The 25,404-nt window shown below is 47.6% G+C and overlaps 1 protein-coding gene across 1 annotated transcript; it reads right to left on the reverse strand.

Annotated features, from left to right (window-relative positions):
* Positions 1 to 62: 62 nt before the first annotated feature.
* LOC119947272 (paired immunoglobulin-like type 2 receptor alpha) lies at positions 63 to 17,325 on the reverse strand. The gene is made up of 7 exons (XM_038768891.1): positions 16,970 to 17,325; positions 13,707 to 14,063; positions 9,666 to 9,836; positions 4,055 to 4,085; positions 3,907 to 3,956; positions 2,019 to 2,050; positions 63 to 518 (listed from the first exon to the last, which is right to left on the reverse strand). Exons 1-7 carry the CDS (start codon positions 17,046 to 17,048, stop codon positions 375 to 377), a joined length of 864 nt encoding a protein of 287 aa, XP_038624819.1. The 5' UTR covers positions 17,049 to 17,325; the 3' UTR covers positions 63 to 374.
* Positions 17,326 to 25,404: the final 8,079 nt, after the last annotated feature.

Genomic DNA, 25,404 nt, shown 5'->3' on the forward strand with positions numbered 1-25,404 from the left:
CACACACACACACACACACGCACACACACACACATACATTATAGGAACAGAGGCTGGTTAGGTGCAGAGGGCATCTGTATTTTGGGGAGATGGGACAGGGCTTGCTGCCCCTTCCCCCCCCCGACCATTTTGAGGCTCTGGACCCCTCCTGGGCCGAACGCCTGAGTCCAAAATGGCGGGATGGGAGACGCGCTCAACCTGGAGTTGTCTTCCAGGTCCCGGGATGGAGCCCACGCGACCGCCCAGTGGGGTCGTCCCTCCGCCGAAGCCGGCTGCCGGTCGGGCGCGGGGGTCCTTCGTCACAGAAGACGGGGCCCTCCGGGGAGCGGACCTGCTCCAAAGCCGCGGACACCGAGGGGGGCGGGCGGAGGGAGTCACTCCGGAGGGCCGCTCACTGGGCCCCGCACCACCGAGTACAGCATCTCGGGCTCCCGGGGGCGGGGGGAAGGGGCGCTCACAGGTGACGTCTGGGGCGCCAGGTCCGACAGGGTGAGGGATGCGTAGACCAGGCCTCTGTCCTGGAGAAGAAGAGGCCAGGGGACAGTCAGACCATCCCCACCATCGTCATCAATCGTATTTATTGAGCGCTTACTGTGTGTAGAGCACCATCCTTGGGCCCTCAGCCTCCCCCCAACTTCCCTGCCCTGGACTCCCATCAATTCCCTGTCCCTCCCTCTTCCCTCCCCCTCTAGAGTGTAAGCTCACTGTGGGCAGGGAATGTGCCTATTATCCTCTCCCTAGCGCTCAGTACAGTGCTCTGCACACATTAGGCGCTCAATACGATTGACTGACTATTCGTACTAATGTCGGTCTCCCCCTCTACCGTATAATCAATCAATTGTATTTATTGAGCGCTTACTGTGTGCAGAGCACTGTACTAAGCACTTGGGAAGCACAAGTTGGCAACATATAGAGACAGACCCTACCCAACAGTGGGCTCAAAGTCTAAAAGGGGGAGACAGAGTATAAGCTCGTTGTGGGCAAGGAATATGTCCACTATACTGTTCTATTGTCCTCTTCCTGGCGCGTAGTACAGTACTCTTCACACAGCACTCAATAAGTAAGATTGACTGACCAACTAGTCACATTAACGTCCGTCTCCCCCTCTAGACTGTAAACTCGCTGTGGGCAGAGAAGCAGCGTGGCTCCGTGGAAAGAGCCCGGGCTTTGGAGTCAGAGGTCACGGGTTCAAATCCCGGCTCTGCCAATTGTCAGCTGGGTGACTTTGGGCAAGTCACTTCACTCCTCTGTGCCTCAGTGTGACTTTGGGCAAGTCACTTCACTTCTCCGGGCCTCAGTTACCTCATCTGTAAAATGGGGATTACGACTGGAGTCCCAAGTGGGACAACCTGATCACCTTGTATTCCCCCAGTGCTTAGAACAGTGCTTGGCACACAGTAAGCGCTTAATAATAATAATAATAATGGTATTTGCTAAGCGCTTACTATGTGCAAAGCACTGTTCTAAGCGCTGGGATGGTTACAAGGTGATCAGGTTGTTCCGGGGAGACTCACAGTCTTAATCCCCATTTTACAGGTGAGGTAACTGAGGCACAGAGAAGTTAAGTGACTTGCCCAGCATCACACAGCCGACAGTTGGTGGAGCTGGGATTTGAACCCATGGCCTCTGACTCCAAAGCCCAGGCTCTTTCCACTGAGCCACGCTGCTTCTCCAAACAAATACCATCATTATTATTATTATTATTATATTGCTGTATTGGACTCTCCCTGGTGCTTAATACAGTGCTCTGCACACAGTAAAGCGCTCAATATAGCTGTATTGGACTCTCCCTGGCACTTAATACAGTGCTCTGCACAGAGTAAGCGCTCAATATAACTATTCATATTAATGTCTGTCTCCCCCCTCTAAGCTGTAAGCTCGTTGTGGGCAGGGAAGGTGTCTGTTATATTGCTATACTGGACTCTTCCTGGCGCTTAGTAGAGTGCCGTGCACATAGTAAGCGCTCGTTCAATCCGACTGACTGAATTTACTACAACTTGGCCCCGTTCACCACTCACCTCGGGTTCGGGCTCGCGGTTGACGGAATATTCTAAAAGAAAAATCAAAAGTTTAAGGATGGTGAGGGGGACCCCAGAAACCCGGGCTGAGGCCGGGGACAGGGGAGAATGTGGGGTGATAGTGGGGCAGTTTTAGAAGGTAATTTAACAATAATAATGATCAATCAATCAATCGTATTTATTGAGCGCTTACTGTGTGCAGAGCACTGTACTAAGCGCTTGGGAAGTAAAAGTTGGAAACATATAGAGACGGTCCCTACCCAACGGTGGGCTCACAGTCAATCAATCAATCAATCAATCGTATTTATTGAGCGCTTACTATGTGCAGAGCACTGTACTAAGCGCTTGGGAAGTACAAATTGGCAACACATAGAGACAGTCCCTACCCAACAGTGGGCTCACAGTCTAAAAGGGGGAGACAGAGAACAGAACCAAACATACCAACAAAATAAAATAAATAGGGTAGAAATGTACAAGTAAAATAAATAAATAAATAGAGTAATAAATATGTACAACCATATATACATATATACAGGTGCTGTGGGGAAGGGAAGGAGGTAAGATGGGGGGATGGAGAGGGGGACGAGGGGGAGAGGAAGGAAGGGGCTGAAGTCTAGAAAGTACATCTAGGTGGTACTAGATGGTACTTGTTAAGCGCTTACTCTGTGTCAAGCGCTGTTCTAAGCGCTGGACAAGTCCATCGGGATGGACACGGTCCCTGATGGGGCTCACAGTCTTCACCCCCATTTTACAGCTGAGGGAACTGAGGCCCAGAGAAGTCAAGTCCCTTACCCAAGGTCACACAGCCAACAAGTGGCCGGGTGAGCCCACTGTTGGGTAGGGACTGTCTCTATATGTTGCCAATTTGTACTTCCCAAGCGCTTAGTACAGTGCTCTGCACATAGTCAGCGCTCAATAAATACGATTGATGATGGGTGGAATTAGAACCCAGGTCCTTCTGATTCCCAGCCCGGAGTTAATAATAATAATAATAATAATAATAATAATAAAATAATAATGGCATTTGTTAAGCACTTACTATGTGCAGAGCACTGTTCTAAGCGCTGAGGGGGGATACAAGGTGATCAAGTTGTCCCATGTGGGGTTCACAGTCTTAATCCCCATTTTACAGATGAGGGAACTGAGGCTCAGAGAAGGGTTCTATCCACGAGGCCACGCTGCGTCTCAGGGCTTGGGGTGCGGAGATGGGGAGGGGGTGAGTGAAGGGAAAAGGGAAAAGCGCTTAGTACAGTGCTCTGCACACAGTAAGCGCTCAATAAATACGATTGAATTGGCTCAGTGGAAAGAGCGTGGGCTTGGGAGTCAGGGGTCATGGGTTCAAATCCTGGCTCTGTCACTTGTCAGCTGTGTGACCTTGGGCAAGCCACTTAATCAATCAATCAATCAATCGTATTTATTGAGCTCTTACTGTGCTAAGCACTTGGGAAGTCCAAGTTGGCAACATATAGAGACGGTCCCTATCTATTCTATTTATTTCATTTTGTTAATATGTTTGGTTTTGTTCTCTGTCTCCCCCCTTTTAGACTGTGAGCCCACTGTTGGGTAGGGACTGTCTCTATATGTTGCCACCTTGGACGTCCCAAGCGCTTAATACAGTGCTCTGCACACAGTAAGCGCTCAATAAATACGATTGATTGATTGATTGATTGATTGGGCTCTCAGTTACCTCATTTGTAAAATGGGGATTAAGACCGTGAACCCCAAGCGGGACAACCTGATCACCTTGTATCCCCCCCAGCGCTTAGAACAGTGCTTGGCACATAGTAAGCGCTTAACCAATACCACCATTAGTATCGAATGAATGAAAAGGGAAGTCAGATTTGGGCCTGGTAGGGAAGGGGCCTACGGGGCGGGGGGCGTCACTCACGATTCTGCCCCACTTCTTCGTACTCGGCCTCGGACTTCTTGGAGGATCCCCTGAAAGAAATGCCGTTCATCGATTGCTGTCGGCGAGGGGCAACCCACATCCCCCGGGAGACCACCACCCGTCCCCGGGGAACAGAGGAGGTACTGACTTGGCTTTGAGATCCTCTTCCTTTCCTTTCCCTGGAGGGAGAGAGAGAGATGGTCAGAGGAGCTGATCCTCACCTTTCATTCGTTCATCCACTCATTCCGTCGGATTTATTGAGCGCTTACTGTGTGCAGGGCGCGGGACTAAGCGCTTGGGAAGCCCAAGTTGGCAACATCTGGACGCGGTCCCTACCCGACAGCGGGCTCACAGGCTAGGAAGGGCAGACGGACAGCGAAACGAAACATATTAACAAAATAAAATAAAGAGAATAAATATGTACAAATAGAATAAATAAATAGAGTGGGGGAGATGGACAACAAAACAAAACATATTAACAAAACAAAATAAAGAGAATAAATATGTACAAATAGAATAAATAGAGTAATAAATCTGTACAAACATATATATATATATATGTATATATATATTTACAGGGGCTGTGGGGAGGGGAAGGAGGTAAGGCGGAGGGGATGGGGAGGGGGAGAGGAAGGAGGGGGTTCCCTTGACTACTCTGGTTTTTCCCCCTCCAATCCTCATCTCACTGTCCAACCATTCCCAGTCGTCTCTGTCCTTCTTCCTCCTCCCCCGGCTCCTCTTTTTCATTCATTCATTCATTCATTTATTCATTCAATCGTATTTATTGAGCGCTTACTGTGTGCAGAGCACTGGACTAAGCGCTTGGGAAGCCCAAGTTGGCAACATCTGGAGACGGTCCCTACCCGACAGCGGGCTCACAGGCTAGGAGGGGGAGACGGACAACAAAACAAAACACATTAACAAAATAAAATAAATAGAATAAATATGTACAAATAAAATAAATAAATAGAGTAATCAATACGTACATACATATATCCAGGTGCTGTGGGGAGGGGAAGGAGGTAAGGCGGAGGGGATGGGGAGGGGGAGGAGGGGGTTCCCCTGACTACTCTGGTTTTTCCCCTCCAATCCTCATCGTCACTGTCCAACCATTCCCAGTCGTCTCTGTCCTTCTTCCTCCTCCCCCTGGCTCCTCTTTTTCATTCATTCATTCATTCATTCATTCATTCATTCATTCATTCGTTCATTCATTCAATCGCATTTATTGAGCGCTTATTGTGTGCAGAGCACTGGACTAAGCGCTTGGGAAGTCCAAGTTGGCAACATCTAGAGTAGGTCGGTCCCTACCCGACACTGGGCTCACAGTCTAGGAGGGGGAGACGGACAACAAAACAAAACATATTAACAAAGTAAAATAAATAGAATAAACATGTACAAATAAAATAAATCAATAAATAGAGTAATCAATACGTACAAACATATACCCAGGTGCTGTGGGGAGGGGAAGGAGGTAAGGCGGAGGGGATGGGGAGGGGGAGGAAGGGGTTCCCCTGACTACTCTGGTTCTTCCCCTCCAATCCTCATCGTCACTGTCGAACCATTCCCAATCGTCTCTGTCCTTCTTCCTCCTCCCCCGGGCTCCTCTTTTTCATTCATTCATTCATTCATTCATTCGTATTTATTGAGCGCTTACTGTGTGCAGAGCGCTGGACTAAGCGCTTGGGAAGCCCAAGTTGGCAACATCTGGAGACGGTCCCTACCCGACAGCGGGCTCACAGGCTAGAAGGGGGAGACGGACAACAAAACAAAACGTATTAGCAAAGTAAAATAAATAGAATAAATATGTACAAATAAAATAGAGTAATAAATCCGTACAAACATATGTACATATATCCAGGTGCTGTGGGGAGGGGAAGGAGGTAAGGCGGGGGAGATGGGGAGGGGACAGGAGGGGGAGAGGGACAGAAAGGAGGGGGCTCAGTCAGTCTTCCAACCCTGCCCTTCCCGAAATAATAATGATGGCATTTATTAAGCGCTTACTATGTGCAAAGCACATGTGCAAAGCCCTCCCTCCCAACATCCGCCAAGCTAGCTCTCTTCCTCCCTTCAAGGCCCTACTGAGCGCTCACCTCCTCCAGGAGGCCTTCCCACACTGAGCCCCCTCCTTCCTCTTCCCCTCGTCCCCCTCTCCATTCCCCCATCTTACCTCCTTCCCTTCCCCACAGCACCTGTATATATGCATATATGTTTGTACATATTTATTACTCTATTTATTTATCTTGTACATATCTATTCTATTTATTTTATTTGGTTAATATGTTTGGTTTTGTTCTCTGTCTCCCCCTTCTAGACTGTGAGCCCGCTGTTGGGTAGGGACCGTCTCTATATGTTGTCAACTTGTACTTCCCAAGCGCTTAGTACAGTGCTCTGCACACAGTAAGTGCTCAATAAATACGATTGATTGATTGATTGATTGATTGTTCTAAGCGCTGGGGAGGCTACAAGGTGATCAGGTTGTCCCATGGGGGGCTCACAGTCTTCATCCCCATTTGACAGATGAGGTCACTGAGGCCCAGAGAAGTGAAGTGACTTACCCAAGGTTACACAGCTGACAATTGGCTTCCCCCTCCTTCCTCTCCCCTTCCCCCCCCATCCCCCCCGCCTTACCTCCTTCCCCTCCCCACAGCACCTGTATACATGTATATATGTTTGTACAGATTTATTACTCTATTTATTTTACTTGTACATATTTATTCTATTTATTTTATTTTGTTAATATGTTTTGTTTTGTTGTCTGTCTCCGCCTTCTAGACTGTGAGCCCGCTGTCGGGTAGGGACCGTCTCTATATGTTGCCAACTTGTACTTCCCAAGCGCTTAGTACAGTGCTCTGCACACAGGAAGCGCTCAATAAATACGATTGAATGAATGAATGAATTAGCGGAGCCGGGATTTGAACCCACGACCTCTGACTCCAAAGCCCGGGCTCTTTCCACTGAGCCACGCTGCGCAAATCCACCTCCCTCTCCACCCCGACTCTCTCCCATCAACCATTCATTCATTCAATCGTATTTATTGAGCGCTTACTGTGTGCAGAGCACTGGACTAAGCGCTTGGGAAGTCCAAGTTGGCAACGTATAGAGACGGTCCCTACCCAACAGTGGGCTCACGGTCAATCCCCTCTAAACTGTAAGCTCCTTGTGGTGAGGGAACATTTCTACCAACTCGACTATATTATCCTCTCCCAAGCGCTCAGTACAGTGCTCTGCACACAGCAGGCACTCAATAAACACCACTGACTGAATGATTGATCAAGCTACAAGATAACCAGGCACGATCCCTTCTCCCCCACGGGGCTCACAGTCGAAGGGGGAAAGAGAACAGGGATTGACTCCACCTTTTACAGGGGAGGAAACTGAGGCCCATAAAAGTGAAATGGCTTGCCCAAGGCAAGTGGCGGAGCTGGAATTAGAACCCAGTCCTCTGGCACCCAAACTCGTGCTCTTTCTGCTAGGCCAAGCTACTTAGTTCTCACCCATGCATATTTTTTTTCCAGCTGTGGCACTAAGTCGGTGCTCAATAAATACTACTGAATGAAGGAAATGGGAGAAACAGCGCAGCCTCAGTTCCCCCATCTGTCAAATGGGGATGGAGACTGTCAGCCCCACGTGGGACAGGGACCGATTCATTTGTACTCGTTTGTTCGTTGATTTAGTCGTATTTATTGAGCGTTTACCGTGTGCAGAGCACTGGGCTAAGCACTCGGGAGAGGACAATAGAACAGCAAACAGATGCATTCCCTGCCCACAACGAACTGACAGTCTAGAGAAGCAGCGTGGCTCAGTGGAAAGAGCCCAGGCTTGGGAGCCAGAGGTCGTGGGTTCTAATCCCGGCTCCGCCAACTGTCAGCTGGGTGACTTTGGGCAAGTCACTTCACTTCTCTGGGCCTCAGTGACCTCATCTGTAAAATGGGGATTAAAACTGTGAGCCCCCCGTGGGACAACCTGATCACCTTGTAATCTCCCCAGCGCTTAGAACAGTGCTTTGCACATAGTAAGCGCTTAACAAATACCATTATTATTATTATTAGAGGGGGAGACGGATATTAATCGAAAGAAATAAATGACAGATAGGGACATAAGTGCGGTGGGGCAGGGACGGGGGATGAATAAAGGGAGAAAGTCGGGGCGACGCAGAAGGGAGTGGGAGAAGAGGAAAGGAGGGCTCAGTCGGGGAAGGCCTCTTGGAGGAGATACGCCTTCAATAAGGCTTTGAAGGCGGGGAAAGTAATAATAATAATAATAATTAACCATATTTATCGAGCGCTTACGGTGTGCACAGCGCTGTACTAAGCGCTTGGGAGAGTACACTATAACTTCAAACACGTTCCCTGCTCACAATAACAATAATAATAATAATAATAACGGCATTTATTAAGCGCTTACTATGTGCAAAGCACTGTTCTAAGCGCTGGGCTCACAGTCTAGAGGGGGAAATAATAATAATAATAATAATAATAATAATAATAATAATGGTACTCGTTAAGCGCTTACTATGTGCCAAGCACTGTTCTAAGCCCTGGGGTAGATACAGGGTAATCAGGTTGTCCCACGTGGGGCTCACAGTCTTCATCGCCATTTTACATTCATTCATTCATTCATTCAATCGTATTTATTGAGCGCTTACTGTGTGCACAGCACTATACTAAGAGCTTGGGAAGTACAAGATGTGAGCTCTCTATGGGCAGGGACTGCACCCAAGCGCTTAGTCCAGTGCTCTGCACACAGTAAGCGCTCAATAAATACGATTGAATGAATGAATGAATGTGCCTGTTTGTTGTTGTATCCAATGCTCCCAAGCGCTTGGTACAGTGCTTTGCACACAGTAAGCGCTCAATAAATACGATTGAATGAATGAATGTGCCTGTTTGTTGTTGTATCCAATGCTCCCAAGCGCTTAGTATAGTGCTTTGCACACAGTAAGTGCTCAAGAAATACGATTGAATGAATGAATGAAGAGGGAACTGAGGCCCGGGGAAGTTACGTAACTTGCATTGTCTGTCGGATAACTTGTATCTACTACAGGCCTGGCACGCCTTAAACGCTTAATAAATACCATAAAAAAAAAAGGGGAAGGAGGAGGGTTAATAATGATGGCATTTGTTAAGCGCTTACTATGTGCTGAGCACTGCTCTAAGCGCTGGGGTAGATACAAGGTCTCTATATGTTGCCAACTGGTACTTCCCAAGCGCTTAGTACAGTGCTCTGCACACAGTAAGTCCTCAATAAATACGATTGAATGAATGAATGAAAGGTGATCAGGTTGTCCCTCGTGGGGCTCACAGTCTTCATCCCCATTTTACAGATGAGGGAACCGAGGCCCAGAGAAGTCAAGTGACTGCCAGCTGATCATCATCATCATCAGTCGTATTTATTGAGCACTTATTGTGTGCAGAGCACTGTACTAAGCGCTTGGGAAGTACAAGTCGGCAACATATAGAGACAATCCCTACCCAACAGTGGGCTCACAGTCGAAAAGGGGGAGACAGAGAACAAAACCAAACATACTAACAAAATAAAATAAACAGAATAGATATGTACAAGAAAAATAAATAATAAATAGAGTAACAAATATGTACAAGCTGATGGGCGGTGGAGCCGGGAAGGGTGATCAGGTTGTCCCTCGTGGGGCTCACGGTCTTGATCCCATTTTACAGGTGAGGGAACTGAGGCCCAGAGAAGTCAAGTGACTTGCCCAAAGCCACCCAGCTGAGGGTGGAGGGGAACGGGGACCCGTTTACCTGCCCTTCTCCGGATGAGACAGGCGATGAGCACCAGGACGGCGATCACCAGGATGAGCCCCCCCAGGCTCCCTCCGACCACCGGCCCTATAAGGGGGCTTGCGGTCGCTTGTAGGGATTCAGTGGTCCTCGTGGTCCCCAGCGTCGAGGTCATCGAGGTCGTGCTCGGGACTGGAAGGAAAGAATCGAAGGGGGAGGAGGAAAGGGTTAACGTGGTCGGCATGTCAGCTCTGTGACTTTGGGCAAGTCACTTAATAATAATAATAATAATAATAATGGTTAAGCGCTTACTATGTGCAAAGCACTGTTCTAAGCGCAGGGGGGATACAGGGTGATCAAGTTGTCCCACGTGGGGCTCCCAGTCTTCATCCCCATTTTCCAGATGAGGGATCTGAGGCCCAGAGAAGTGAAGTGACTTGCCCAAAGTCACACAGCTGACAACTGGCGGAGCCGGGATTTGAACCCCTGACCTCTGACTCCAAAGCCTGTGCTCTTTCCACTGGGCCCCGCTACTTCTCTGTGCCTCAGTGACCTCATCTGGAAAATGGGGCTTGAGATGTGAGCCTCACCTGGGACACCCTGATGAAGTGCTTTGCACAAAGTAAGCGCTTAATAAATGCCATCATTATTATTATTATTATTACCCCAGTGCTTAGAACAGTGCTTGGCACATAGTAAGCGCTTAACAAATGCTATCATCATCATCATCATCACTAACCGGCAGCCCTGGGTGATCTCCACAGTCCTCTCCCTTCCCTCCCGTGCCCGAGCCGGAGAGCGCTGCTGGGAATCAGAAGGATTCTAATCCCGGCTCCGCCACTTGTCTGCTGTGTGACCTTGGGTGAGTCACTTCACTTCTCTGGGCCTCAGTTACCTCATCTATAAAATGGGGATTAAAACTGGGAGCCCCATATGGGACAGGGACTGTTTCCTACCCAATTTGCTCCTATCCACCCCGGTGTTTAGTACAGTGCCTGACACATAGTAAGCGGTTAACAAATACCATAATTATTTTATTATTAGACATCAAGGCCCAGACTGAGCCCCCTCCTTCCCCTCCCCACAGCACCTGTATATATGTTTGTACAGATTTATTACTCTATTTATTTTACTTGTACATATTTACTATTCTATTTATTTCATTTTGTTAATATGTTTTGTTTCGTTGTCTGTCTCCCCCTTCTAGACTGGGAGCCCGCTGTTGGGTAGGGACCGTCTCTATATGTTGCCGACTTGTACTTCCCAAGCGCTTAGTCCAGTGCTCTGCACACAGTAAGCGCTCAATAAATACGACTGAATGAATGAATGAATGAATCAGGCCGACTTTGTCCACCTCGTGTTCATCCTTGCTCTACCCTCCCTTCTGCCCGGCAAAATGATTTCACCATCTTTATCGACACTCTTGCCCATCACCCTCGCCAGTCGTTCTGGACGTTTAACTCCCTCCCGTCCCCCCATCTCCCCCATCTCTTGCCCCAAATGACCCGGCCACCTACTTTATTGAGAAAATTGAAACTACCAGGCATGATCTCCCTAAAATCTGCCCTGCCCCACCCCAGTCCCTCCCCTATCCTGCCCCTTCTTCAACATTCCCATCTTTCCCGGAAGAATCTCGAGAGGAGATCTGCCTTCTCTCAAAATCCACCCTCTCTACCTGTTAATCCGACCCCATTCCTTGGCACCTTATCAAAACACTGGTCCTCTCCCTTTTTCGGTCCCTAACTGCCACCTTCAATTGTTGGCTCTCCAAAGACTTCTTCCCCACCACTTTCAAACATGCTCAAGTCTCCCCTATCCTAAAAACAACCCTCCTTGACCCCAGGGCTCCCTCCGGTTATCGCCCCATCTCCCTCCTTCCATTCCTCTCCAAACTCCTTCAGCGAGTCACTCAATCAATCGTATTTATTGAGCGCTTACTGTGTGCAGAGCACTGGACTAAGCGCTTGGGAAGTCCAAGTTGGCAACATATAGAGACAGTCCCTACCCAACAGTGGGCTCACAGTCTAAAAGAGTCGTCTACACCCGCTGTCTCAAGTTCCTCTCCTCCATCCCAGCTCTGCCACACGTCTAGGGCAAGTCACTTAACTTCTCTGAGCCTCAGTGACCTCATCTGTAAAACGGGGATGAAGACTGGGAGCCCCACGTGGGACAACTTGATCACCTTGTATCCCCACCCCAGCACTTAGAACAGTACTTTGCACGTAGTAAGCGCTTAACAAATGCCGTCATTATTATTATATTATAATTCCCTCCTTGACCCTCTCCAATCCGGCTTCCGTCCCTTCCACTGAAACCGCCCGTCACAAATCGTCTCCTTGCCAAATCCAACGGCCTCTACTCCATCCTAATCCCCCTCGATCTCTCAGCTGCCTTGGGCGTTCTCCTCTCCCCAGCTCAGAGTCAGTCAGCGAATCGTATTTATTGAGCGCTTACTATGTGCTGAGCACTGTACTAAGGCTCGGGAGAGGACGATACGGCAATAAACAGGGCCACCCCCTGCCCACAATGAGCTGAGAGTCTAACGGGGGAGGCGGGCATTAAAAGAAATAGAGAAATAACAAATCTGGACATAAATGGTGTGGGGCTGGAGGTGGGGATGAATTAAAGGGAGCGAGTCAGGGTGTCGCAGGAGGGAGTGGGAGGAGAGGAAAGGAGGAGTCAGTCAGGGAAGGCCTCGTGGAGGAGACGGGCCTTCAATAAAGCTTTGAAGCGGGGGACAGTAGTGGTATGTCGGTTACGAGGAGGGAGGGCGTTCCAAGCCAGAGGCAGGACGTGGGCGAGAGGTCAGCGGCGAGACAGATGACGTCGAAGGACGGTGAGAAGGTCAGCATTTAGAGAAGCAAAATTTGTGGGCCGGGTCGTATGCCTGTACGCTGTTGGAGGCCACTACGCTGCTCGCAGTAAGCGCTCAGTAAATACCGGTGATGGGTGAAGCGGAAGCAAGTGGGGAAAGAGGTTGAGGAGATGAGAGATTAATCAAGGCTTTGACAATATTTTCCGGCCCCTTTCCGTACGGAGGGAGTTAACTGCCTTGTCTGCCGTGTGTAACAGTGGGAGGGTGGGTGCTGGGGTGAGGGGAAGAGGAAGAGGGGAAAGCGGAGGATGAGGAGAGAATAATAATAATAATGATGATGGTATTTGTTAAGCGCTCACTGTGTGCTAAGTGAGAGGAGAAGACGGAGTCCCCTTTGGACTGTAAGCTCGTTATGGCCTGGAACGTGTATGCCAACTCTGTTATACTGTACTCTCCCAGGCGCCTAGTACAGTGTTCTGCACTTAGGGCTCGATAAATACAATTAAATAATTGGGGAAAAGAGGGAAGAGGAGGAGCAGCGTGGCCCAGTGGAAAGAGCCCGGGCTTTGGAGTCAGAGGTCGGGGGTTGAAATCCCGGCTCTGCCAATTGTCAGCTGTGTGACTTTGGGCAAGTCACTTCACTTCTCTGGGCCTCGGTTCCGTCATCTGGAAAATGGGGATTAAGAATGTGAGCCCCACGTGGGACAACCTGATCACCTTGTATCCCCCCCAGCGCTTAGAATAGTGCTTTGTACGTAGTAAGCGCTTAATAAATGCCATTATAAGGAGGAGGAGGAGAAGGGGAAGAAGAGGGAGGAGGGGGAGGAGAAGAAGGGGAGGAAGGGGGAGGAGGGGGAAGAGAAGAAGGGGAGGAAGGGGGAGGAGGAGGAGGAGGACATGGAGGAAGGGAAGGGTAGGGAGGGGGAGGAGAAAGGAAAGAAGGGGAGGAGGAGGGGGATGAAGAGGAGGACGGAGAGGGGAAGGAGCTAGAGAAAAGGGAGAAGGGGAGGAGGAGGAAGAAGAGAAGGGGGAGGTGAAGGCCGAGGAGGGGGAGAAGTAGAAGAGGAGCCGGGGGAGGAGGAAGAAGGACAGAGACGACTGGGAGTGGTTGGACAGTGACGATGAGGATTGGAGAGGAAAAACCCGAGTAGTCGAAGGAACCCAGGGGTTGGGGGTCGGGGCTGGGGAGAGAAGGCTGGATGGAGAGAAGGAGAGAGCAGGGCCCCGCATGGGAGAGGATTCCTCACCCCGCTCCGTCACGATGAGCAGCGTCCCCAGGACGCTCTGCCAATATTTCTTCCCTTTCGTGGTGTGCATCGAGATCCGGCAGAAATACTGGGCCTCATCCGCCTTTGTCAGGTCTCTGATCTGCAGAGACCCTGTATTTCTCTTGGGGTCCCCGACCAGAGAGTGGCGGCCCTGCTTAACCCCGGAGGAGTTGAAGATTGCTGGCCCGTGGAAATTCTGCCATCTCCAGATGATGGTCACCTGTGGGGGCCAGGCCAGCCTCCAGGGGTGGAAGAAACTGCAGGGAAGGGTGACGGTGCTGCCCTCGGGGGCCGAGATCTGCAGGGGCTGCTCGACGCCATAGGTATCTGGAGCATCTGCGGAGACGAGGAGGGAGACAGAGACGGTCCGGGCGCCCGGCCTGGTGGGATAGATGTCCGGCCTTCGCTGCTCGGCAAGGGCTCGGGCTGGGGGACCGGAGTGGGCCCGAAGGGGCAAGTGCGGAGCTCCTCAGGAGCCACGGGCCGGGGCGGGGAAGGGCCCGAGACCCCTGATCCCAGCCCCTGTGGGCTGCCCTTCCTCCACCATCTTTCAGTTTTCCAACAGGGGTGCGGGGGGGGGGGGGGGGGTGTCTAACACACTCACACACACACACACACACACACACAACTCCACCACCTTTCAGTTTCCCTATCACACACACACAGCCCCCCCCCCCCCCCCCCCACAGATGTGGGCAGGGATTGTGTCTACCCACTCTGCTGTCATAAGAGACGCAGCGTGGCTCAGTGGAAAGAGCCCGGGCTTTGGAGTCAGAGGTCACGGGTTCAAATCCCGGCTTGGCCACTTTCTGGCCGTGTGACTCTGGGCAAGTCACTTCACTTCTCTGTGCCTCAGTTCCCTCATTTGTAAAACGGGGATTAACACTGTGAGCCCCACGTGGGACAACCTGATCACCTTGTATCCCCCCAGCGCTTAGAACAGTGCTGGGCACATAGTAAGCGCTTAACAAATACCATCATTATTATTGTTATGTACTCTTTCAAGCACTCAGTACAGTGATGTGCACACAGTAAGCGCTCAATAAATACCCTGACACGTGCAGACGTAGACATACAGACTGCCGCCAACACACATATAGACACACACACAGATACACATGCAGATACACACAGACTCACACCTAGACACCCAGAGATTCACACACAGATACCCACACACACACACACATCCAGACACCCACAGGCCCACCCCCAGACACTCACAGACACACACAGATACACCCAGATACACATACACACACTCCCAGATATACACACTGTGAGCCCGCTGTTGGGTAGGGACCGTCTCTATATGTTGCCAACTTATACTTCCCAAGTGCTTAGTACAGTGCTCTGCACACAGTAAGCGCTCAATAAATACGATTGAATGAATGAATGAATGAATGAATTCAGAAATGTACGTACAGATACACACCCGCAAATACACACAAATCCAGATACAGGGTCAGACAACTAGATACACATAGATACACAAATGCGCACACACATACACATTTTCTTGTATCCACCCCATTGCTCAGAACAGTGCCTGTCACACAGTAAGCGCTTAACATATTATGTTGCCAGTTTGTACTTCCCAAGCGCTTAGTACAGTGCTCTGCACACAGTAAGCACTCAATAAATACGATTGATTGATTGATTGATTGATTAACAAATACCACAACTATTATTATTATTATTGGGATTCATCCCTCCTTTGGCCCACAGCCGTAATCTATTTATTTTTGTTGATATCTATCTCCCCAGCTAGAATAGAAGCTCATCGTGGGCTGGGAACACATCAACTCTGTTCTATTGTCATTCATTCATTCATTCATCAATCGCATTTATTGAGCGCTTGCTGTGTGCAGAGCACTGTACTAAGCGCTTGGGAAATCCTTTCCCAAGCGCTTAGTACAGTGCTGTGCTCACAGTAAGCACTCAATAAACACCATTGATCGATTGATTGATGCATAACGGATACATAGACACAGACACACAGATACAAGAAGCAGCGTGGCTCAGTGGAAAGAGCCCGGCCTCTGGAGTCAGAGGTCATGGGTTCAAATCCCGGCTCCACCAGTTGTCAGCTGTGTGACTTTGGGCAAGTCACTTCACTTCTCTGGGCCTCAGTTACCTCATCTGTCAAATGGGAATGAAGACTGTGAGCCCCTCGTGGGACAACCTGATCACCTTGTAATCCCCAGCGCTTAGAACAGTGCTTTGCACATAGTAAGCGCTTAATAAATGCCATCATTATTATTATTATTATACACATTCATTCATTCATTCAATCAATAGTATTTATTGAGCGCTTACTGTGTGCAGAGCACTGGACTAAGCGCTTGGGAAGTACAATTCGGCAACAAAGAGAGACAATCCCTGCCTGCAAAGGGCATCGGTAGCATCACTGTAAATAAATAGAATTACAAATGTATACACATCATTAATAAAAATAAATAGAATAATAATTATAAAGATGTACATATATACACAAGTGCTGGGGGGGCCTTTGCCGGGTAGACCAAAGGGATACACACAGATACACACATCAGGGTCCACATTCACATATACACAACTACACACACATTTGGATATACCCAGAGACACAGACACACAGATACACACATCCAGATTAGAGAAGCAGCGTGGCTCAGTGGAAAGAGCACGGGCTTTGGAGTCAGAGGTCATGGGTTCGAATCCCGACTCTGCCACACGTCTGCTGTGTGATCTTGGGCAAGTCACTTGACTTCTCTGGGCCTCAGTTACCTCATCTGTAAGATGGCGATTAAGACTGTTAGCCCCACGTGGGACAACCTGATCACCCTGTATCCTCCCCAGCGCTTAGAACAGTGCTTTGCACATAGTAAGCGCTTAATAAATGCCTATTATTATTATTATTATTATACACACCCACCCACAGATAAACATACAACGAGATACAGACCCATCCAGATACGCACACAGACACAATCAGTCGATCGGTCGCATTTACCGAACGCTTACTGCATGCAGAGCACTGTATTAAGCCACTGGGAGAATACTCCGCGACGGAGTTGGTAGGCATCTTCCCTGCCCACGACGAGCCCGTCGCCTGGACACAGCCACAAATGCGTACACGCAGATACACTCATCTAGAGAGACACCCCCAGATGCAACCAGATATACCCATCCAGATACACTACACATTTAGGCAGAGACACACCAGGACACCCACAGACACCCACAGCCTCCGGAATCACCTGGCTGACCGTCGATCCAGGCCGGCATCGTCAGCAGGAGCAGCAGCGGCAGTGGCGGTAGGTCTCTACGGGCCCCCATCCCTCAATCCCAGTGGAGAAGGCCGAGGACCTTCCCCTCTCTCCCCTTCTCTCCCACCCGGACGCTCACGGAATGGGAAGCCGGAGGAAACCCAGCCAACCCAGGCCTCGCCCAAGGGGAAGCAGGGTGGGCGCGGGAGAGAAGGAGACCATCAGAGGAGGTGAGAAAGGAGGAAAACAACACACATACAAACACACAACTCAGCCCCTCCCCTTGAGGCTGCCCAGTGCCCACCCCCACGGGGCCAATCGGACCGGGTCAGGAAGGAGATCGAAGCCCGTTAGGGAAGGAGCCCCGAAAGTGGCAACGAAAGGGTGAAGTTGCCCTCCTACCCCATCCCGGGAAAGCGGGGCCGTCTTGCAAGTTTGCCCATCGACTTCCGCTCTCCCTGTAACTTCTTCTTTTCCTCCGCCCTAACTGAGAACTTCCACCATCTCCCTTCTCCCCACACCCCCAGACTCCACTCTGCTTCTTCCTTAAATGAAAGCCCCCACCCCCGAGCCCCCCGTTACCCCTCTCTGGCCCTGTCTGCTCCCCCAGACCAGTATCTGTTTTAATATCCATCTTCTGGGGGCTCCTCGTGGGTAGGGATGACGTCTACCAGCTCTGCTCTATCCTCCTCTCTCAGTGCTCTGCACACGGTAAACACTCAGTATACACCATTGCTTGACGAACACTACAATCGTTATTAGTAGTAAGTGCTCAGTAAATAATAATAATAACAATGACGGTATTTGTTAATTGCTTACTATGTGCCAAGCACATTTCTCCCAAGCCCTTAGTTCAGTGCTCTGCACATGGTAAATGCTCAGTATACACCATTGCTTGACAAACACTACAATCATTATTAGTAGTAAGTGCTCAGTAAACCACAATAATGATGATGCATTTGTTAATTGCTTACTATGTGCCAACCACGTTTCTCCCAAGCCCTTAGTTCAGTGCTCTGCACACAGTAAACGCTCAGCATACACCATTGCTTGACAAACACTACAATCATTATTAGTAGTAAGTGCTCAGTAAATCATAATAATAATGATGGCATTTGTTAATTGCTTACTATGTGCCAAGCACATTTCTCCGAAGCCCTTAGTTCAGTGCTCTGCACATGATAAATGCTCAGTATACACCATTGCTTGACAAACACTACAATCATTATTAGTAGTAAGTGCTCAGTAAATCATAATAATGATGATGCATTTGTTAATTGCTTACTATGTGCCAACCACGTTTCTCCGAAGCCCTTAGTTCAGTGCTCTGCACACGGTAAATGCTCAGTATACATCATTACTTGACAAACACTACAATCATTATTAGTAGTAAGTGCCCAGTAAATCATAATAATGATGATGGTATTTGTTAATTGCTTACTATATGTGCCAAGCACGTTTCTCCGAAGCCCTTAGTTCAGTGCTCTGCACACGGTAAACGCTCAGTATACACCATTGCTTGACAAACACTACAATCATTATTAGTAGTAAGTGCTCAGTAAACCATAATAATGATGATGCATTTGTTAATTGCTTACTATGTGCCAACCACGTTTCTCCCAAGCCCTTAGTTCAGTGCTCTGCACACAGTAAACGCTCAGCATACACCATTGCTTGACAAACACTACAATCATTATTAGTAGTAAGTGCTCAGTAAATCATAATAATAATGACAGTATTTGTTAATTGCTTACTATGTGCCAAGCACATTTCTCCCAAGCCCTTAGTTCAGTGCTCTGCACATGGTAAATGCTCAGTATACACCATTGCTTGACAAACACTACAATCATTATTAGTAGTAAGTGCTCAGTAAACCACAATAATGATGATGCATTTGTTAATTGCTTACTATGTGCCAACCACGTTTCTCCCAAGCCCTTAGTTCAGTGCTCTGCACACAGTAAACGCTCAGCATACACCATTGCTTGACAAACACTACAATCATTATTAGTAGTAAGTGCTCAGTAAATCATAATAATAATGACGGTATTTGTTAATTGCTTACTATGTGTCAAGCACCGTTTCTCCCAAGCCCTTAGTTCAGTGCTCTGCACACGGTAAACGCTCAGTATACACCATTGCTTGACAAACACTACAATTGTTATTAGTAGTAAGTGCTCAGTAAATAATAATAATAATGACGGTATTTGTTAATTGCTTACTATATGTGCCAAGCACGTTTCTCCGAAGCCCTTAGTTCAGTGCTCTGCACATGGTAAATGCTCAGTATACACCATTGCTTGACAAACACTACAATCATTATTAGTAGTAAGTGCTCAGTAAACCATAATAATGATGATGCATTTGTTAATTGCTTACTATGTGCCAACCATGTTTCTCCCAAGCCCTTAGTTCAGTGCTCTGCACACAGTAAACGCTCAGCATACACCATTGCTTGACAAACACTACAATCATTATTAGTAGTAAGTGCTCAGTAAATCATAATAATAATGACGGTATTTGTTAATTCCTTACTATGTGCCAAGCACTGTTTCTCCAAAGCCCTTAGTTCAGTGCTCTGCACATGGTAAATGCTCAGTATACATCATTACTTGACAAACACTACAATCATTATTAGTAGTAAGTGCTCAGTAAATCATAATAATGATGATGCATTTGTTAATTGCTTACTATGTGCCAACCACGTTTCTCCGAAGCCCTTAGTTCAGTGCTCTGCACACGGTAAACGCTCAGTATACACCATTGCTTGACAAACACTACAATCATTATTAGTAGTAAGTGCTCAGTAAATAATAATAATGATGATGGTATTTGTTAATTGCTTACTATGTGCCAAGCACTGCTTCTCCGAAGCCCTTAGTTCAGTGCTCTGCACACGGTAAACACTCAGCATACACCATTGCTTGACAAACCCTACAATCATTATTAGTAGTAAGTGCTCAGTAAATAATAATAATAATGATGGCAGTGCTCTACACACAGTCAGCGCTCAATAAATATGATTGAATTGAATGAATGAATGCCAAGCACTGTTCTAAGCACTGGGGTAGATACAAGGTAATTAGGTTGTCCCATGTGGGGCTCCCAGTCTTCATCCCCATTTTCCAGATGAGGTCACTGAGGCACAGAGAAGTGAAGTGAGTGGCTCAAAGTCACACAGCTGACAAGTGGCGGAGTCAGGATTAGAACCCACGACTCCTGTCTCCCAAGCCCGGACTCTTTCCACTAAGCCACGCTGCTTCTCACCGACTAACACCACAATTATTATAATTATTATTAGTAGTAGTAAGCGCTCAATAAATACCATTGATTGATGGGCAGCTGTACTTCATTTGTTAATGTCTGTCTCCCCCCTCTCGACTGGAAGCTTGTTGTGGGCAGGGAATGGGACTACGAACTCTGTTTTATTGAATTCTCCCAAGCGCTTAGTCCAGCGCTCTGCACACCGTAAGTGGTCAATAAATACCACTGACTGACATATCCATAATTATTTATGTTAATCAACCAATCAATCGTATTTATTGAGCCCTTACTGTGTGCAGAGCACTGTACTAAGCGCTTGGGAAGTACAAGTTGGCAACATATAGAGATAAGGTCTATCTCTCCCTCTTGACTGGAAACTCATCGTGGGCGGGGAACGTATCTATGAACTCTGTTATATTGTGTTCTCCCAAGCATTTAGTCCATTGTTCCGCACACCAAAAGCACTCGATAAAATACCATTGCTCCACTGACAAATCTGTAATGTTTTTATTTATTTTAATGTCTGTCTCCCATTCTTGCCTGGAAGCTAATTGGGGGCAGAGAACATCTCTGTTTTATTGTCCTATTGTACTTTCCCAAGGGCTTAAGTCCAGAGCTCTGCACGCAGGAAGCGCTCGATAAATTGCTTATTAGTAGTGTGCTCTGTAGTGTGTAGTGTAATGTGCTTAGTAGTATACTGTGTGCTCTGCTCACAGTAAGCGCTCAATAAATACGATTGAACTGAATGAATGAATGAATGAATGAATAATAAATACCATTGATTAATTTGATTGTCCCTGTCTTTCAGGCTGGGACTCTCCCTTCTTCTCCCTCTCTGTCTCTGTGTCCCACCCCTTCACCTTTTCCTCCTCCTCCTCCCCTTCTTTATCTCATCTTTCTGTCCTCTCACTTTCCTCTCTCTCTCTTTCTCCCCATTCCCTCTCTTTCATTTTCCCTTTTCTCTTCCTCTTTCCCCTTCTCTTGTATATATGTATATATGTTTGTACATATTTATTACTCTATTTATTTATTTATCTTCCTTGTACATATCTATTCTATTTATTTTATTTTGTTAATATGTTTGGTTTTGTTCTAAATACGACTGATTGATTGATTGATTGATTGATTGTCTCCCCCTTCTAGACTGTGAGCCCACTGTTGGGTAGGGACCGTCTCTATATGTTCCCAACTTGTACTTCCCAAGCACTTAGTACAGTGCTCTGCACACAGTAAGCGCTTAATAAATATGATTGATTGATGGATTGATTGATTGATTGGTCTTCCAAGCAGCATGGCGTAATATATAGAACACGGGCTTGGGAGTCAGAAGGTCCAGCTCTGTCACTTGGCTGCTGTGTGACCTTGGGCTAGTCATTTCACTTCTCTGGGCCTTGGTTATCTCATCTGTAAAGTGGGGGTTGAGGTTGTGAGCCCCATGTGGGACAGGGACTTAGTCCAGTGCCTGGCACATAGTAAGCGCTTAACAAATACCACACTTCCCTCTCCCTCCATCCTTCCCAGTCAGTCCCCTGGCCACTCCACAGGGCTTTGTGGGGTGGCGGGGGCATGGATTCAACCAGATGCTCCCTCAGTCCCCCACCTTTCAACCAATCAATCAATAGTATTAATTGATCTCTTACTGTTCATTCATTCATCCCTATTTATTTAGTGCTTAATGTGTGCAGAGCAATCAATCAATCAATCAATCGTATTTATTGAGTGCTTACTGTGTGCAGAGCACTGTACTAAGCGCTTGGGAGAGGACGACAGAACAATAAATAGACATTCCCTGCCCACAATGAGTTTACAGTTATAGAAGCAGCGTGGCCCAGTGGAAAGAGCCCGGGCTTTGCCGTCAGACCCCGGCTCCGCCAATTGTCAGCTGTGTGACTTCGCTTCTCTGTGCCTCAGTTCCCTCATCTGTAAAATGGGGATTAAGCCTGTGAGCCCCCCGTGGGACAACCTGATCACCCTGTAACCTCCCCAGAGCTTAGAACAGTGCTTTGCTCATAGTAAGCGCTTAATAAATGCCATCGTCATCATCATTATTATTATTAGAGGGGGAGACAGACATTAATAGAAATAAATGGCAGATGTGGACACAAGTGGTGTGGGGCTGGGAGAGGGGATGGATCATCATCATCATCAATCGTATTTATTGAGCGTTTACTGTGTGCAGAGCACTGTACTAAGCGCTTGGGAAGTATGGATGTAGAAAGGGAGCGAATCAGGGCAACGCAGAAGGGAGTGGGAGAAGAGGAAAGAGGGGGCTTCATCAGGGAAGGCCTCTTGGAGGAGACGGGATTTCAGTAAGGCTTTGAAGGGGGAGAGAGTGATTGTCCTTCAGATATGAGGAGGGAGAGAGGCCGGGCATGGGCAAACGTTCGGAGGCGAGATAGATGAGATTGAGGAACAGTGAGCACTTGAGACAGTACTCTATAACAATACTCTATACTCTATAACAGTACTCCTCCCCCTCCCCATCCCCTCTGCCTTACCTCCTTCCCCTCCCCACAGCACCTGTATATATGTATATATGTTTGTACGGATTTATTACTCTATTTATTTGAACATATTTATTCTATTTATTTTATTTTGTTAATATGTTTTGTTTTGTTGTCCGTATCCCCCTTCTAGACTGTGAGCCTGCTGTTGGGTAGGGACCGTCTCTAGATGTTGCCAACTTGGATTTCCCAAGTGCTTAGTCCAGTGCTCTGCACATAGTAAGCGCTCAATAAATACGATTGAATGAATGAATGAATGAATGAAAAAGAGGAGCCGGGGGAGGAGGAAGAAGGACAGAGACGACTGGGAATGGTTGGACAGTGACGATGAGGATTGGAGAGGAAAAACCAGAGTATTAGGGGAACCCCCTCCTTCTTCTCCCCCTCCTCCCTGCCTTGCCTCCTTCCCCTCCCCACAGCACCTGTATATATGTATATATGTTTGTACCGATTTATTACTCTATTTGTATATTTTATTTGTCCATATTTATTCTATTTATTTCATTTTGTTAATATGTTTTGTTTTGTTCTCCGTCTCCCCCTTCTAGACTCTGAGCCCGCTGTTGGGTAGGGACCGTCTCTATGTGTTGCCAACTTGGACTTCCCAAGCGCTTAGTACAGTGCTCTGCACACAGTAAGCGCCCAGTAAATACGATTGAATGAAGGAATGAATGAATACAACAGCCACAGTCCCTGCCCACAACGAGCTGCCAGTCTAGAGGGGGGAGACAGACACGAATAGAAATAAATGACTAACAGATACGGACATAAGTGCTGTGGGGCTGAAGTGGAGGGTGGGAGGAGGGAATAAAGGGAGCAAGTCAGGGAAACGCACAAGGGAGTGGGAGAAAAGGAAGTGAGAATTTAGTTCTGATGGCCCAGAGAGCGAAGAGGAAATTTCTCAGTCTCTCCCTGTCTCTCTTGGTCTCCTCACTCTCTGTCTCTCTCAGTCTCTTTCTATCTCACCCTTGCCTTCTGTCTCTGTTTGGCTCACTCTCTGTCTTTTAGGATCCCAATCTATCTTTTGTTCTCTCTGTCTCTCCCTCGCCTTGGCTTTCTGCCCCTCTCCACCTCTCAGACTCCCTCTCCATCCTGTCTCAGAATTACTGTCTGTCTCTCTCAATCTTGTTTGTTCTCTGTCTCTCGGTCTCAATCAATCAATCAATCAATCAATCAATCGTATTTACTGAGAGCTTACTGTGTGCGGAGCACTGGACTAAGCGCTTGGGAAGTCCAAGTTGGCAACATCTAGAGACAGTCCCTACCCAACAGTGGGCTCACAGTCTAAAAGGGGGAGACGGAGAACAAAACCAAACATACTAACAAAATAAAATAAATAGAATAGATATGTACAAGTAAAATAAATAAATAAATAAATTGTATTTATTGAGCGCTTACTGTGTGCAGAGCACTGTACTAAGCGCTTGGGAAGTCCAAGTTGGCAACATCTAGAGACAGTCCCTACCCAACAGTGGGCTCACAGTCTAGAAGGGGGAGACAGAGAACAAATCCAAACATACTAACAAAATAAAATAAATAGAATAGATATGTATAAGTAAAATAAATAAATAAATAAATAAATAAATCGTATTTATTGAGCGCTACTGTGCGCAGAGCACTGTACTAAGCGCTTGGGAAGTCCAAGTTGGCAACATCTAGAGACAGTCCCTACCCAACAGTGGGCTCACAGTCTAAAAGGCGGAGACAGAGAACAAAACCAAACATACTAACAAAATAAAATAAATAGAATAGATATGTACAAGTAAAATAAATAAATAAATAAATCGTATTTATTGAGTGCTTACTGTGTGCAGAGCACTGTACTAAGCACTTGGAAAGTCCAAGCTGGCAACATCTAGAGACAGTCCCTACCCAACAGTGGGCTCACAGTCTAGAAGGGGGAGACAGAGAACAAAACCAAACATACTAACAAAATAAAATAAATAGAATAGTTATGTACAAGTAAAATAAATAAATAAATAAATAAATCGCAGAGCACTGTACTAAGTGCTTGGGAAGTACAAGTTGGCAACATCTAGAGTCAGTCCCTACCCAACAGTGGGCTCACAGTCTGAAAGGGGGAGACAGAGAACAAAACCAAACATACTAACAAAATAAAATAAATAGAATAGATATGTACAGGTAAAATAAATAAATAGAGTAATAAATATGTACAAACATATATACATATATCTCCCTCCCTGCCCCTCAGCCCAGCTCTCTGCCTCTCTCAGCCTTGCTCTCTGTCTCTGGGTCTCACTCTCCACCTCCCACTCTCCCCCTGGGCGTCCCCCAAACTCTGACTCTCCCCATCTCTGTTTGCTCCCCTGATCATCCTCATCCTCATCAATCGTATTTATTGAGTGCTTACTGTGTGCAGAGCACTGTACTAAGCGCTTGGGAAGTCCAAGTTGGCAACATATAGAGACAGTCCCTACCCAACAGTGGGCTCCGGTGGTTTTGGGGGGAGCAGAGGGAGGGGAAGGGGGTGAACCCCATTCTCTGCTGCTGGTCTCCCTCCACTGCGGTGTGTTCCCGGAGCCTGAGCGGATGGGAGTGGGGGCGGAGGGAATGGGGGTCCCGGGATCTGATGGAGCCCTAGAGTGGGGTGTGGTTAGCAGGGAGAGGACGTGGGATCAGACAACAGGAAATTGCGGC

This window comes from Tachyglossus aculeatus, chromosome Y4 (assembly GCF_015852505.1).
Source record: "Tachyglossus aculeatus isolate mTacAcu1 chromosome Y4, mTacAcu1.pri, whole genome shotgun sequence".
Taxonomy (NCBI): Eukaryota; Metazoa; Chordata; class Mammalia; order Monotremata; family Tachyglossidae; genus Tachyglossus; species Tachyglossus aculeatus.

Bases quoted from the DNA above. Each gene is read 5' to 3' on its own strand.
- LOC119947272 (XM_038768891.1), bottom strand. From the start codon at position 17,048: ATGGGGGCCCGTAGAGACCTACCGCCACTGCCGCTGCTGCTCCTGCTG. The intron at 9,837-13,706 runs GTGAGGAATCCT...CTTTCCTTCCAG, and splicing joins GCTCATCGTGACGGAGCGGG to TCCCGAGCACGACCTCGATG. The intron at 4,086-9,665 runs GTAAACGGGTCC...CTCTCCCTCCAG, and splicing joins TCTCATCCGGAGAAGGGCAG to GGAAAGGAAAGGAAGAGGAT.